The sequence below is a fragment of the Eleginops maclovinus genome, chromosome 23 (genome assembly GCF_036324505.1).
Source record: "Eleginops maclovinus isolate JMC-PN-2008 ecotype Puerto Natales chromosome 23, JC_Emac_rtc_rv5, whole genome shotgun sequence".
NCBI classification, from domain to species: Eukaryota; Metazoa; Chordata; class Actinopteri; order Perciformes; family Eleginopidae; genus Eleginops; species Eleginops maclovinus.
The window spans coordinates 6,029,703-6,044,864 of record NC_086371.1 but is presented as its reverse complement, the minus strand read 5'-3'; the positions used below and the strand labels follow the sequence as shown (position 1 = coordinate 6,044,864).

At 41.1% G+C, this 15,162-nt stretch overlaps 1 protein-coding gene across 1 annotated transcript in view; it reads right to left on the bottom strand.

Annotated features, from left to right (window-relative positions):
- si:dkey-237h12.3 (teneurin-3) overlaps window positions 1-13,372 on the bottom strand; it is a 138,730-nt gene extending 125,358 nt beyond the window's left edge. The window contains 2 exon segments of the mRNA XM_063875682.1: window positions 847-1,319; window positions 12,872-13,372. Coding sequence (XP_063731752.1) covers window positions 847-1,117 — 271 coding nt within the window. The 5' untranslated portion in view covers window positions 1,118-1,319; window positions 12,872-13,372.
- Between the last annotated feature and the right edge of the window lie 1,790 nt (window positions 13,373-15,162).

Here is a 15,162-nt window from a genome sequence, read left to right as displayed (position 1 = left end):
CATTGACATTAAATGCCCTGACTTTAAAGAGAAATAAAGAAATTTAACATTCTTCCACAACTTCATCATAATCCTATTAATACTGAAATGGATACCAATTAGCCCAAAGAACATGGAAGGGAGTAATGGATAGATTTTCTAATTGCAATTTTGCGAGCCAAAAGAGTACCATTAAATAGAATAAACTGCTCAAACTTTTTAATTACAGAAATTAGAGCAGTTTCTAACAGCCAATTAGAGGACAGGGTTATTTACTGGGAATTTTCCCTTAATATTTTAACAGTATGAACATTTTATGAGGTCCGACTGTATTCCATTCAAAGTCATTTGTCTCCTTAAATATGGGAAAATTAAAGTAAAGTGTGCCTTTGTTTGACTTCAACTAATTGTGTTTACCACTGCAAAGCATCCTGACGTAGTACAACTTTCTCTTGTCAAACTTGCACACAATTAGGGGGGAGATAAAAATGCTATTATGAGTAAACACAACAAAGAAAATCCCAGCACACATGTGCATTTACCAACGACATTTAACTAATTTAGCTAATACTAATACACATCAGTAAATAATAGTGGATGAAATAAATATGCTGTTTGTCATTTATATCTCTGACAAACTGGAATCTCAGATATGTCTTTACATTTATTTTTCAGAATTGCAGATATAGTACAAATGTCTTGTTTTTTTAACTACTGATCTTACTTTCTGTATAACCAAGGTCACTGTAAAGTTCGATATAATAGCCTTCTACTTATCCATGTCAGTTTTAATAACCTCTGATATAATCAATGTATGTTAATCAGACAAATGTTAGAAAATCAGAGTAAACATTTGCTGTTGCTAACCTGGCCTGCTGTACTCTGCACTCTCCTTGTGGACCATCTCCTTGACTCTGCCTCCGAACAGCATCCGGGAAGGGTCATGGTCAAAAGCCTGGAGCGTCTCACTGGAGCTGTAGGATTTCTGAGTGGGTACGCGGCAGGGTCCCTCCTCCCGGTCAGCCGAGGAGGCGGTGTATCGGCGTTCCCGATCCTTGTCTCTCTCGCAGAATCTCTCTCGGTCTCTCTGGTTCTTGGACAGCGAGCAAAAAGGCCGCTGCTCCCTCACCCGTTCCATGCTGCCTGCATGCTGGGTATCCAACTCCCTCCCCTTCACCACAACGCTCTCCTGAGAGGCTTGCCACTGGATTATTGCACTCTTTTCTCCTCCTTCTGTTCCTCCCCTGGTTGTATTTCTATACCCCAAAACTCCCTTCCTCCCCACTTTTGAACCTCTGTCGGTGTCTTCTTTAGTCCATTCAGGCTGCCATCCACTCTACCTGGAGAAAAAGAGAGAGGAGAGGAAAGGAAGCAAGGAGCTCAGATAACACTAATCCATCTGCTTCATCTTCAAAAGTACACACTTATCCCCTTCTCACTGCCCCACCCCCACCACTTCTGCACCATCCCTGAAACCTCACCCGTGAACTCTTGTCATACATGACTTCCCCCCTTAAGAGAAGATCACCTCCCTATTCTGTCTGCTTCAGCATTCAAAATTAGGTTTGCACTAAGCATCCACATTTTTCACATCAAGCAATATCGTGTTTTACTACAACTCGAGGTAGTTCATAATAACATTTTAATGAGTAAAAAAATGTTGAGCCTTTCAATTTTCCCATGACATTAAGCTAAAATGAACATCCACCAAGAGTCAGAGGCTGGTTAAATGACGGGTAAATCAATACATCACGGTGGCAACTGACTTTTTGACACAATCATATCACGCTTAAATTTTTAATTTAAACTGTAACTCATACATAATTATAATTTCGACCCTTGATACGCATGTTAACCCAGTGTCAAACGCTGCACACCGAACAGCAGAGATGATGGGTGTGATGACATATTTCAGTGCAAATCGCATACCTTATGTATATATATATATATATACATATTTATTATGGCGTACCAGTCCGTGAAATAGAGAGTAATATAGGGTTGGTTTTCCTAAATTGGTTATAAAAAATACCATTCCTCATGCTGATAAATCTGGTTATCTGTTCAAGATTTGGTCTGAAATTCTGCATCATATCAAATAAAATGTATTGAATTCAAAGCAATTGTAGTTTCCCAAAAACAATGTTCCAAGCGACACTTTTCACTGAAACTACCTTATATTAAAGTGGTACCCTCAGTTTGAGTATTATAAAACTATCTACTGTACAGTCGTACAATATTTGTAGTAATTGTTTTTGATCATTTAAACTAATATATCTTGAGTAAATTAAAAAACAGTGATAGGTAAACGTAGCTTTTAAAAATGCACATAAAGGCAAAAAAAAAAAGTCAGACCCTGCCTATGACTTACATGTATCCTAATCTCTCTGTGTCCACTTTATGTGTGCATCCCATTACTAAAATAATAGCAAACATAAGATGTATCAGTGCTAAAAAATCATGAACTTTATTAATTCAAAGAAGGCACTCTCAGGTGGAGACAGAGCTCTAAAATGTGGAGGACAAGAGGGATGAGAACGTGACTAATCCGCAAAAAAAACCTTGAGTTGAATGTGGATGGGAGCCACGGTGTGTCAGAAGTGTTTATTACCAGCCATTTTCCACTGCCTCCTGACACACACACACACACACACACACACACTCTCTCTATCACACACACACACACTCACACTTTCATTTCTCTCTTGGCTGAGCTATAAGACTAGAGTATCCGACTCCTTCTTTCCCCAAATGAGATCTACTTCGTTTCACATCAAGCATCAAAACCTTCCAACAGGATGGCGTACTGTCGCGCTGCAAAAAAGCACCAGGGCCCCGGAGAGACTTCCCGAAAACTGAGGCAGTCGCGGGTGGAGCAGAGGATGCAGGGATAATGAAAATTGTGAGCTGTTGTAGGCCTCTTAAACTTATTTTTCTCTCAGAGTCGCTGGATATCACCCTAGTCCCCGATGGGCTTAGATGCAATCAGTGACACACTCTTTTGTAACCCTGACACTCAAGTCTACCCCTACACACACTTGTTTTACGATGCCACAGGACATCTAAATCACATCTCATCACTTTCAGGAAATTGTACACAGCCGTCCAGATTGGCAGATTAATGTACAGGATGAGTGCAAGCAGACACGCCCAGCAGCCTCCCTGATTACGATCCCCGTGTTCTTTATGGACTTGTAAAGGATTCACTGTCTAAAAAACAGCTAATGCTACAAGTCTTACACCCTGAGCCGCAAGCCCCCCACTATAGGAGGAATTGGATTTGTGTCCTAATCAGCTATAAGCCCTTGAGTGACCAGGCATGTCCCCATATAAACATTTATGCTTTTCTCCGAGGACCAGAAGGTGCCATCTTGTTTCGCAGCTCATCAAAGTGTCCTGGCCCTGCACAGGCGATGCACATGGGGACACTATCAAGATACAAGAGAGACATTCATGGTAGTTTAAATTATGTACAAAAAGGTCATTGAGGCTCTTGGGGGGATTCTATTGTTTTCTGCAGGCTTTAAATTCCAAAGGTTTTAACTACAGTATGACTACTTTAAGCATGTGCAGAATACAAGCCAGTCTGTCTTGCCTTGATTATGCGAAATATGCCTCCATAGCTACCCTACTGAGGGTTCACACTAATCTGGAAAAGGGACAGAAGTGCAGAAAAATGTAAGTTATTGGAAGACGAGTCTGATTATACTGGAAGAGAAATAGTTGCAACTCTAAAATGTATCCTATACCTGTGCACCTTTTTTTCATTTCTGATATAACTCACTTCTATATTACCTTTACCTTCGATCATGCAGTTGAATCAGGACAGTCGGTCACCCATGACCACTGAGTGGAACAGTCGACACTGCAAAATTAGTGTCACACAGAGATCCTCTGGCGAGCCAGTGAGGCACGGAAAAAGACAGTTTATGATCTACGCAGGGCAGCTCCACACGTCCCAACGACTCCCATGCCAGTTGAGTACGGTCCCCCCGACGCCTGGTACTGTCCTACACCTCTGCACTTCTTTGAAGCATAAACCATAAACCATCTGTATAATATGGTGTGAAGAAACGGTGTCCAAGACAATTGGCTCTTCGGGGCAGTTGGAGAGGTTTCAAGGATCGAAGTGAGATTTAACCTGTTTCAGGTCTGACATTCAGTTATTCATCAAAGACGAGAGAGGGTTTGTTTTATTCTCCCAAATGGGAATTTGGAAAAGATGACCAAAGGGTTGAGCAACATTCTTAAGATGTCCTGCAACCAATAAGTTGTTTTATACAAAATGTATTAAATATTCATCTGACATACACGGTGCGTTATTCATCAAAAGCTCAAAGGGAAGCGCCATTTTTTGATGCTTCAAGCAAGCATGACCAACAAGGAGAAAAACTTTCTAGGCAAGGCTTAATCGATCAGTCCCTCGATTAGTGCTGAAACAACTAATCAATGAATTGACTAAGTCGAGTGACAGAAAGTAATCCAATGGAGCAAACGTCAGGGTAAGGGTTATTCTTCAAGGAAAAAAAGCTTTTCTTAGTTTTGTACAAGTTGTGTGTTGAATATTGTTAGGTATTTTTACCCTATTTGAGCAAAACATGCAATTTGACCACATTTTTTATTACAGATTAATCAAAAATAAGCAACAGAAAAAGGAAAATAATCATTATAGAATCCAATCAATACATCAGAAGACTATTAGCTGCCTTCTGGATAATCAGTCAACATATTAAAGAGGAAATTTGCTTCTGATATTTTAGAAATGTGTCTGCAACATTATAAAAAAAAATTAATAAATACATATATTATTTAAACACATTTAATCTGCTTAATCGGGTCAGATTGTGAGTGTGTCGACCAGATTTAATTGATATAGATAACAAAAACAAAACACCACATTTTCCATAGATTTATATTTGAATTTTGCTAAATCCTGATTGGTGCATGGAAGCACATGATTCTTCAACTGAGGCCCGCCCATGTCAAACCAGGTAAAAGAAAAAAAAAGAAATACAAAAAAATCTCCTTTTTGAAATAAACACACCAGCAAATAGTTTGTTCTTACAGGAAACTATGACAGCAGTAAGAAGCTTATTGAGACAATGTCTTTTTGGGGTTTATTTATCGGGCAAACAGCCAGTGGCTCTTTTAAACAAAATGATATCAATAATCATTACTCAGAGCTGAGATATCTAGAAACAGAAAAAAATGGTATCAATAATTAACCTAACAAACAACTACACAGGCTTACAGGGAGCTGGCACACACTCCTGACATCAGCACACAAAGCAGTTTGTAAAAAGTAGCCACCGCTGAACAGAATGCTGAAATGGCAACTCTTCTCCAAGCCTTTGTTCTGTAATTATATTTCCACAGGGCTGCTGTACAAATCAGCTCAGATCTCCCTGTCGCTGACCTCTGTAAATAACGGTAATAAAGGGGGCACTTGTCGTTACCGTTGTGTCCCTCCAAGACAATCCACCTGTCACCAAGTGGCCCAGCCCGTCCCCCTTCCTCTCCCCCTCCTCGTCTTGTTGTTGGCTATTTGCCGGAGCACAGATCAGACGGCTCTCCACCATGGGGAGTGGTGAGAGTGGTTGATGGAGCTGGTGAAGATCAGGGCTAGCTCCCTTTAACAGCCAGCACCTCCAACAATAGCCGGCTCTGACAGCTTTGCATAATTCATCTTGTCGAGTCTCTCCCCTTCCTCCTTGACGCTCCTCTCCCTCTCCTCTTTCAGTTTCTCCTCAGTTGTTCTTGGTTTTTTTCTTTTCCGTGCCTCCCGGCACTCGGAGAAGGGGAGAAGGGAGAACCAGGGCAGTGTTCCATCAGATGCTGCCTGTTTCCCCCTGACACCAGTGATTTTGGAGACACAGAAGTGTTTGTCTGCAGCACGTTGCCCAGACTCTGTGAATTCTGGATGCCATCTGAACCAGATTGTGTTCCTTCTTTATCGAGGCTCAATGACTAAATCCCTTGCTGCAACATGAAGTGGGGAACTATTAGCTAAAAATACGCGACATCCAGAGACAAGATGTTGAATTTTTTAGTAGCTGATCTGTCATTTTGTACATTTTTGGGGGAACTGATCAAGTTCTGATACCACATTGTTTTCTCTATATTAAATAAGTTAGCTTACTCTGTATTATTGCTCACCTTTTTTACCTGCCACTTTTGCTATCACACTGTAAATGTCCCCACTATAGGACCAATAAAGTGATTCTGATTTAGTTACAGGATCGTATTTTGTCATTTTATATTTGTTGCTTCTTAAATATGCACATATTTGACCCTATCAAAGACTGCCATCTAAAGGGACCAAAAAATAAGAAGAGGGAAAAAGAGCAAACAATATCCTGACAGCTTTTGCTTGCAATTAAACTTCAGTGGCAGGCAGATATATACTTAGCCTACTTGGTGACGGATGAGCTTAGAGCGAGACTCATAGGAACGATGATGAAATCCAGCTCCATCCTAAATCTACTGTCTGAGTGTATGATACAGAATATTCACAAGTGGGGTAAAGAGATGCGTATCACTGATGCAGCCACTTCAGATTATTCCATGCACATGGCACTTGACGCTTCCTCCCTCATATTTTTTGCGTATGTAGAAAAACAAACAAAGCTACTGTGACAATGGGAAACAAATCACCCAAAAAGATGAGCTTTAGTCTGTGTATTTCTATTTTATTTTTTTTAACTTTACTTGTCCGTCACTGTTAAATCATAGCGGTCAACATCTAATCCTAACCATTTTATTATTTGCTTTTTTTGTCTGGGAATATAATACAGGAAAAAAAAACATCTGGCAGCACTGGGATACAACATAATAAGCTGAGCACGGATGTTTACAAATCCCTAAAATAACCCTTCACCAGTGACAGTGTGAGTTATATATTCATTGAATCTTTAGTGGGGAAACCGCAAGCACAGCCAAATTCATTTTTTAAATATAATTGCTGGGTGTGGACAATCAGAATATAAAAAGGCGGGGGGGGGTTTTCCCCTCTGCAGTATCTCTCTCCATCTCAAATGGTAATAGCTGGTTATTCAGTGCATTCATACACACAAGCTCCAGCGTTTATCTGTATCCAAGACTACTAGTATTGAACCTAGCTCTTATCAAAGAGGTGCTCCCTTCCATATCACACAACCAATTACACCAGCCAGTCTTAATTTAATGGGCCAGAGTTTGATTTTCTTTTAAATTGGTATCAAAGAAGTGGTATTTCATACGGGGGAGCTACGAAAGTAAAGATGTTCATGTACATTCGCTTAATTGAGAACCTTGCAAGTCGGTGTCAACAATTTCCATCTCTTACTGCTTTCTCATAATGAATTGAAGGTGTGCAAAAATATCATCAACCTTTACGGCAATTTACAGACAAACCACGCTCCATTGTGGAATAAATGAAATTGCGAATACAGCACTTGCATTGAAATTAAGCTACAGAACAATCACAATGAGGATGATTGAAAGAATGACATTCACATCGTATCTGTGCATAACACACCTGCTGAACAAAATATACACATATTGCAGGTATCTTATTTATTTAGATATACATTGGCACCCTTTTTAATTTTACATTTTCAATTAAATATCAGTCTTGCCTTACGTCTTAATCTGGACATCTAAATACATTATGGTAGCACAACAACGCGCTCACAGAGTGGCTAAAAAATCATTACTGAAAATACATTTGAAATGCTGGGAGCATACAAACCTGGCTACCAGATAAAAATTCAAACACAGAGAGATATTCAAAAGTGCTGACATTGGGTGTCATTCAAATGCATCGCACGTGATTGTATAACAAACTGGCCCTCCCTACTCCAGAATGTGCAAAAATAGGGGAGGCGGAATAAACACAGCAATCATGAAATACTGGCAGACAACTGATGAGTATGGGGGAACGCTTCAATACTGCAATGGGAATGCAACACACGACAGTGACTGATGAAAATATCAAATCCGACCAAAAAAAGAGACTTTAACCTGCTGTTGCAGTTTACATTTACATAACTGTTACAAAAGGGATCAGAATAGCCTCTGCAATGATATGAAATTAGGAGAAATGCAAATGACATCCACACGATGAATACAAGTTTTGCACTTTACAGAGAATAATATATTGAGTACGTTGTCTCTTTATGGTGCCACATAAAAAAAAACACTGTACGTAAAGAAACTGGAGGGGGTTATACTCTAGTTGTCAGCGTTTTAAGAAGTATGTAGGTCATGATAGCACAGTATCAGAATACTGAGAGACTGCAAGACTTATTAAAGAAACATCAATCTGAAAACTCACCAACAAGCCACTAGTTTCTCCACTTTCAGAGGTGAAACTAGGAGAGTTTGCCCTGTAGCAGTTTGCTAAGACCAACTTCTGAATGCACACTGCTCCCTACTGGAAGTCAAAGATTGCTGACCTGTATACCATTACAGTGACTCTGAGGCGCCAGTTTTACACTCTTCGATGGTCTGATATTCAATATTTTCTTCTTCCCCCCGCTGACGATAAAAAGACAGAGAAAGTGTTGCTGACTGGCTACCCTCAAGAAGCTGTGCCACATGTCCGCATCATCGGTCTTCGTCACCCGCCAGACCTGCAGCTTTCAGCATTACAGAGGTCGCGTCAACAGAATTATTGAGGCCATCAGGCAGCTCCATTGACAAGCATAGCTGACGCCCAGTTTCCCACTGGGCTGTCCAGGGGCCACAAAAGACTACATCTGAAGCCCCTGGCATGATGCCGCTATTCTTGGAGACCTCCTCCTGGGCCAATATTGTTGCCGTGAGCAGACATAGAAAAACTGCAAAGAAAATCTGTCCTAAACATTAACACATTTTAAAGGAACCACGAAGGGCAGACATTTTTTTTTTTACTCTCAAAGAAATGAAACTATTTGAATAAGAGCTGCACTATGCATAATGATGACGTCATGAAAGTATGTCTGCACGTTGTAGTTATCGAGAGACCGTCTTTTCTCTGTAATGTCCTTTAAATATGTAACATTTCCTTGGAATATAATGTCTGTATTTCACAAATGCCGAACCTATAAACCACACAGGTATTCACTCTGGGCAATTTTCATAAGCAGAGAGTACAATGCATTTCGATTTTGTTCTCCCTATGACAGAACTAAGCACATTTCTGTTTGCCTTTCCCTGCCAGGCGCAGCCCCGTGCACACAGGGAGAATTGTACTGTTACAAAGTCGGGCCCACTTCTCAATCTCGTAACTTGGTCTTGACCCAGAAAGTCCAGCAGAGCATGCTGAGCCATAAATGTTAATCTGTAGGTTACAACAGTGAGAAGCGGTGCTGCTCCCAGAGCTGGACCAGCAGGACGGTATCCTGCGGTTAGTCGCAGGTGGCTTTCATCTCGGTGTACTTTGGCCAGAGAGCGGCAGTAAATGTGCAAAACAAAACCAAAGGCTGTCATGGTTTCAATTTTGGCAATTCTTGATTTGGATAAAACCATATGCGTCTAAAAAGAAAGGCTTTCACAATTACTGGCCAGGGCTGCTTTGTCCGTGAATCCCCTACGCACAGAGCATCACCAGCAGTGCACTTGCACCAATGTGCACAATGAAATGCAGGAACCAATTTGTTGTATGCACAACACATAAGGTCATGCAGAGAGTATACAATAGCCATGAGGCGCGTACAGTAGTTGTTCCCTTGAGAACGCTCCTCTATCCTTTCCAATCAAAATGCAATGGCAGGTATCACATTATACTAAGCAAATACTCGGGTGGATAATACTATGTAAATCCATCTTTAGGTTAATAGGAAAGGGATATTTAAATATTTTGCCGTCACTTAAGCGCTTTCAGGCATGCATATTGTCATTTATTAAAAGATATTTATGAATTGTGGAAAAGATTACAAATCCGTTATACAAATTCGAAAGCACAAACAGTCTTTAAACTGCTCGCATCCATACCATGTCTTTTTCCATGTTCTATCTTGTGGAGCATACAATGTAGTTAAGGACCACAGTGGTAATGCATCAAGTGCTGTCACTAAATATCCCTAGTCTAAGCACATTTCAAGAGCATGCAATCCCTTCCCCCCCAAAATCCTCGGGTGACTTTCAGCAATAATTTGGCATCTTGCATGAAAAACTTTTTTTTTGCCAGTGTCACATCCCTGTGTCAAACCCAAATAATCTCCTGACTTAAGGTCATTAAAAGCAAAAGTGCAAGTCGGTCCTGCGATGGAGGTTTAGCCTTCTCGGAGCATGGTTGCCTTCATTTCTAAAGTAATTCAAGACCCTAAACACATCATGGCATGCTTTACTTTTACACCAACCATCTATCATGATGTCTGGCTATTCTCATGGGAGGGAAGGGAAAATGTACTGAGAGAGAAAACAGGTAAAAGAGAGTGCAGCACACAATAGCCAGGCAGGCAACATGTTAATAGTAACAGATTAGAGGGCAGCAATTATGTAAAGTAAATATGACATGGAACCGATCTGTCGAGCCAAGGGAACTGTGGGTAGTTTGTCAGGCTGCATTAACCTTCACGTGTTTGCTCGGATGTGTTGAAACAGACGACTCGGCCACACTGTTTGCTATACCAAATTTTATAAATCATAAGGTCATCTTCTTACCCACTGTCGGCATCAACAAGTAATAAGGTGAGATATTATAGGTCTGTGCATCGACTTACCCTCAATATCTCTCACATCTTAGAGGAGTTAATTTTACAGAGGCAGGGAAGTCATCTTGATCGCCCCTTAACGATCTATAAAACTGTTTAGGGCCTCAGTACTCAAGCCGGCATTATCCCTAAAGGAGGCAGTTCTCATCACAGAGAATATTAAATTCTCCACAGGAATAATGAAAGGGGAAATTACTTAAGGATAGGAACATGGAGTGGCAGTGTTGTGTACACAGTTCTTCAAATATTCCTGAAGTAATGAGATGAGTTTAAGCTCCATGCGCTGTAAAAACCAACTCGAGAATTTACGCGTTCTCCACTGCATCAGAAATAGTAGTCACCTGCTTTGATTAAAGGGATTAAAGAGCAATGAAGGTTGAAGCTGGGGAATTAGGCTAAAGCTTCAATAAGGGGTCACATCTGCTACATTATGGCACAGTGTAAACCAGCGACTATTGCTTTTGACTGTAGAGCGGTTCAAAATGTACGCTGGAGCACTGTTCTCTCTCCAAGTGTGCTTCTGGAAAGTGTAAACACAATGCTCTTCATTTATTACAATTCTGTGGCAGCCACCAATACACTGGTGCCACAATGTCGGATTCAGGAGAGTCAGTTCAAATTATTACCGATGCCTTGTAAAAAGATAATACAAGCTGTACTCTTGTTCTGGTGCTCTACAACAAAACCACATGTTCAATATCTCCCAATAAGTGTCACTGTAATGCCTTTACAGGCTGGCCCTAGGAAGATGGACTGTAACTCTGGTAGTTCGGATCCGTTTTTAGTTCTTAATCGACCCTCGACACAGCCAAAAGGCTCAGGATTAGGTGGCTAACGATCAGTTCAAAACTATTTTTTCACAATACACATGCCACTTCCATCTAACAAAACTCAAACGCCATTTTGTCCACGATAATGGAAGTGTGCGTTGTGATTTGCCTCAACTACTGTTGTTCCTCAAAAGCACTCAGGACCAAAGCCATAAATCAATTTAGCCGCACAGATATACTTGTCCTTCTGGGTATCATGTGGACCTTACATGCGTGTGTTTGCAAATCGCGTATAGCTTGATCCATGCCCCGGTGAAATCAGATCAACATTTCTCTCTGGTTCATGCAAGACCTTATGTTGAATACCTCAGAATAAAAGTGGGGAATGGACCCAGATGATCTCTAAAGTGTTTAGTTCAATTAAGAGCACTTCCAAAAGCTTCTAAAATTGTACTATTCCTAAAGCACAAAATCAAATTATGCACTACATGTCGGTTGTCAGGCAACTGCCTCGCTCTCTCCCAATGCAGAACATAAAGTTGTGGCTCCTGCAGGCGTGTGTGTGACCCAGGAGGCTTTGAATCCCTGTGGCAGACACAACCTTCCTAGAGGCCCCTTTCAGATTCACTCAAAGGCTCTGATGAAATTTTTCGGTTCCTGCACCTGAGGCCTTAACCGTAGATTTGGAACAGTTCATAAAGTGTGTGTGTGTTAGCACTTTGACACTTGAATTAATATTGAATTTAGCAGGTTATCTCTGCAGGTGATGCTAGATACATCCCAGTAAGGATTTCAGGTTTTTACACAACATTTCAAGTGCTGATTTTCATTTGATGGAGTTATGTCATCCCAGCGTGTCAACTGTTGGTCAGAGGTCTAGAGGAGAACACTGAGGTGAGAGGTGAAACTGGGAGAAATATGATGTTCTGATAGGAATCGCTAAGGGGTTTTCAGCAGAAAGCAGCAACACGATCTATTAATTGTCTCCCCTGTGCCATTTTTAACATGACATTTAAAAAAAAGTACAGAATCTTCGGATGCACAAAACCAAAACAAATGATACCTTCCAAATCACAGTGGGTGACTTTTGCAAATTGCGAATCTTTTGACTGTTGAACTTTACATTATGATGTATATTCCTAATTTTGGACTCGTTGAGAAACGCATGCATCTCTCTCAACACTTGTGCTCATTAAAGCTGTACTTGTGCTAAAAATCCACAGGGTGTGGATCATAGTGAGATCAAATCGTTTTATCAAGATGCTGATGGAAAAGGGGTTTTTGGGAGCTCGGCACGTTTCGGCTCCACATAGTGTCGGGATATTGCAACAGACCAAATTACAAACGCAGTATGGAACAAGGACCACCGGGAAAAAAAATGTTTTAACCCGCGTCTGACATCCATTAATAACGAGTGATCAGATAAAATACTATCTGGACACTGACCTGCATGGAGCTTCAGAGAGCCAGTCCGAGGCAGCGGCACATAAACTTCCAGCGGCGCGCTTTAGTCCAAACTTGCAGGCAGCGGTGGGCACAGTGCGTCGCGGTGCCTTCCTTAGGTACAATAACCGCGTGTGCAATTTTGGCACAGTTGAAATTTTCACTGACACCCCTTGCAGATTTCCACAGAAACGTCTCGTCTTGGCTTCACGTCGATGTCGACCGATTGTGAACAGGAGACGAGGATATTGTGCTGCGTTGTGGTGACGGAGAGCTGCAGCTCCGTGTGAAACGTGTGTCTGCTCACAAATCTTCTCCGTGGCTCAATACTTCCGAGAAAGCAGTTTTCAGGAGGCAACACAGTCACATTTCCTGTCCCCCAGCAGAGGTGCAGGATGCTTTTTTCTTTTTAAAAAACAAAACTCACTCGGTTAGGATGCGGCGGCTCACCAGACGCTCAGCTGCTCTTTTGTCCGATATGCACTTGTCAGCTGATAAACTGCGCATCCCGTCGCTTTCCACAGCGTAGCCTCTGGTCTGCCTATCAGCACCGGGGTAGAGGTGCAGGCCGTCAACATGAAGGAGGGTCAACTATGACCTCCAGTAGGTAGCCTATGCAACATGCAAATTGCATAAAGGTGTGAACAAAATACATTCTTAGAAAAAATACAATTTACCTGGAATGACCCTATAATGCTTACTAAATAAGTTTTATTCAATTAAATGCTAGAAAAATACTCCATTAATTCAATATGAAGCAGTCGAGGTGAATCTGCTCTGAGATGAAGCTTCCACTGAGCCTACCTGCTGGTTTTGCCTCAGCCTCTTCTTCCTTTCTCTCTTTTGTATTGGGAAGCTGTTCATTAAGCTTACCTATACCTACGCTCTGCCACATAATTGGCTAACACTAGAATCTCCTGTTTCTCACCTCCAACCTGACAAAAGAAAGAAACGAGTGAAAAAAGGCGGACTGATGTAAATAAAAGTCTTATTTCTCAAAGAATACGAGCAGCTGAGGGGTTATTCAAGCTGTTAATTAAATTGTTAGACAAGCAAGAAGGCCTCAGCTTGTTGTACAAATTAAAATGTTGCATTCAACACTGGCAGTCAAATAAAGGTTGATTTATATTGTTTTGTTTCACCCACCATCTGTGTGGTGGAATTGATCAGTTGCAGCAGAGATGTGCAATAAATAAGCACAATTTGAGTTCTATCACCCCAAACCATTAGTTAATGTTCTTCTAATGCTTATCATTTTCAGACTTTGTCCCCATGCCTTTCACATTAGCATACAACAGAATATCAGCATGCTTTGGGGGTTTTGATAGGTTGATTTCATGCAGAGTTGAAGTTCTTTTAGTGTTCTGTAAGTGTGAAAACTTCATCTTGATGAGCTCTGGTTGCAGAAAGATAAGTACACTTAGCTCCCGGCCACTTTCCGTGCCGGTATTACACCAAAACCACATTTGCTTTGAATTAGCTTTTGTGATTGAAGAAAACATACGAGACCCTATCTCATTGGCTTCAATGATAGCATTTAGAGGATAGACTGCGGAAAGCAGAGTTTCATTAATTACAAAAGAAAAAGCCCACTAATCCTACTAGAAAGGCATTTCGAGGCAGAGTCGTTTTAGTTCTGAGGGAGAGAGAAGAGAGAAAGACTAACAATACCAATGGTAGATCACAGACCCCCAAGCTATGGTCTGCAGGCCCCATGGCTCAATAGGGGGCCAACTACGGCAGCTCTGACTGGGCAATTTTTTTTTTTTAATCCCCTTCCTGCATTTAGCCCACGTCCGACCACATGCAGTGATGAAGTTATCACTGAGGACAGCTTTTCTCCAAGCAAAATCAGCCCTGGCCTTCGACGCGTGATTCTTTTATTATACCCGAGGCACATCAAAAACTTGCCTCCATCAAATGGCATTATCTGCATGAAAGGCAACCAACAATCTATCTCCAACTCTGCCATTCAATCTTCAGTCAAGGGCATGCAAAAAATGGGAAAGAAAGAAAGGAATAAAAAAAGGAGAGGTATTCTTGTAAAGGCTGATGAAGCCAAATGCCATCCTCTACTTCAAGTCAAAATACCTTTTCCCTTTTCTGTAATATTCTTGGGAGCTTTTCAGAGACAATGTATGTGGACGTCAGTTACTAAGCAACATATCCACACAGTTTATACACATAAAGGTACTTTTACGTTTGGTACATCAGAGGGTTAATAATGGATTAACAGTCCTTCACTTTTTTGAACCAAAGGAAAAAAAGCCAAATCTGTTTAAAAAAACGTTTTG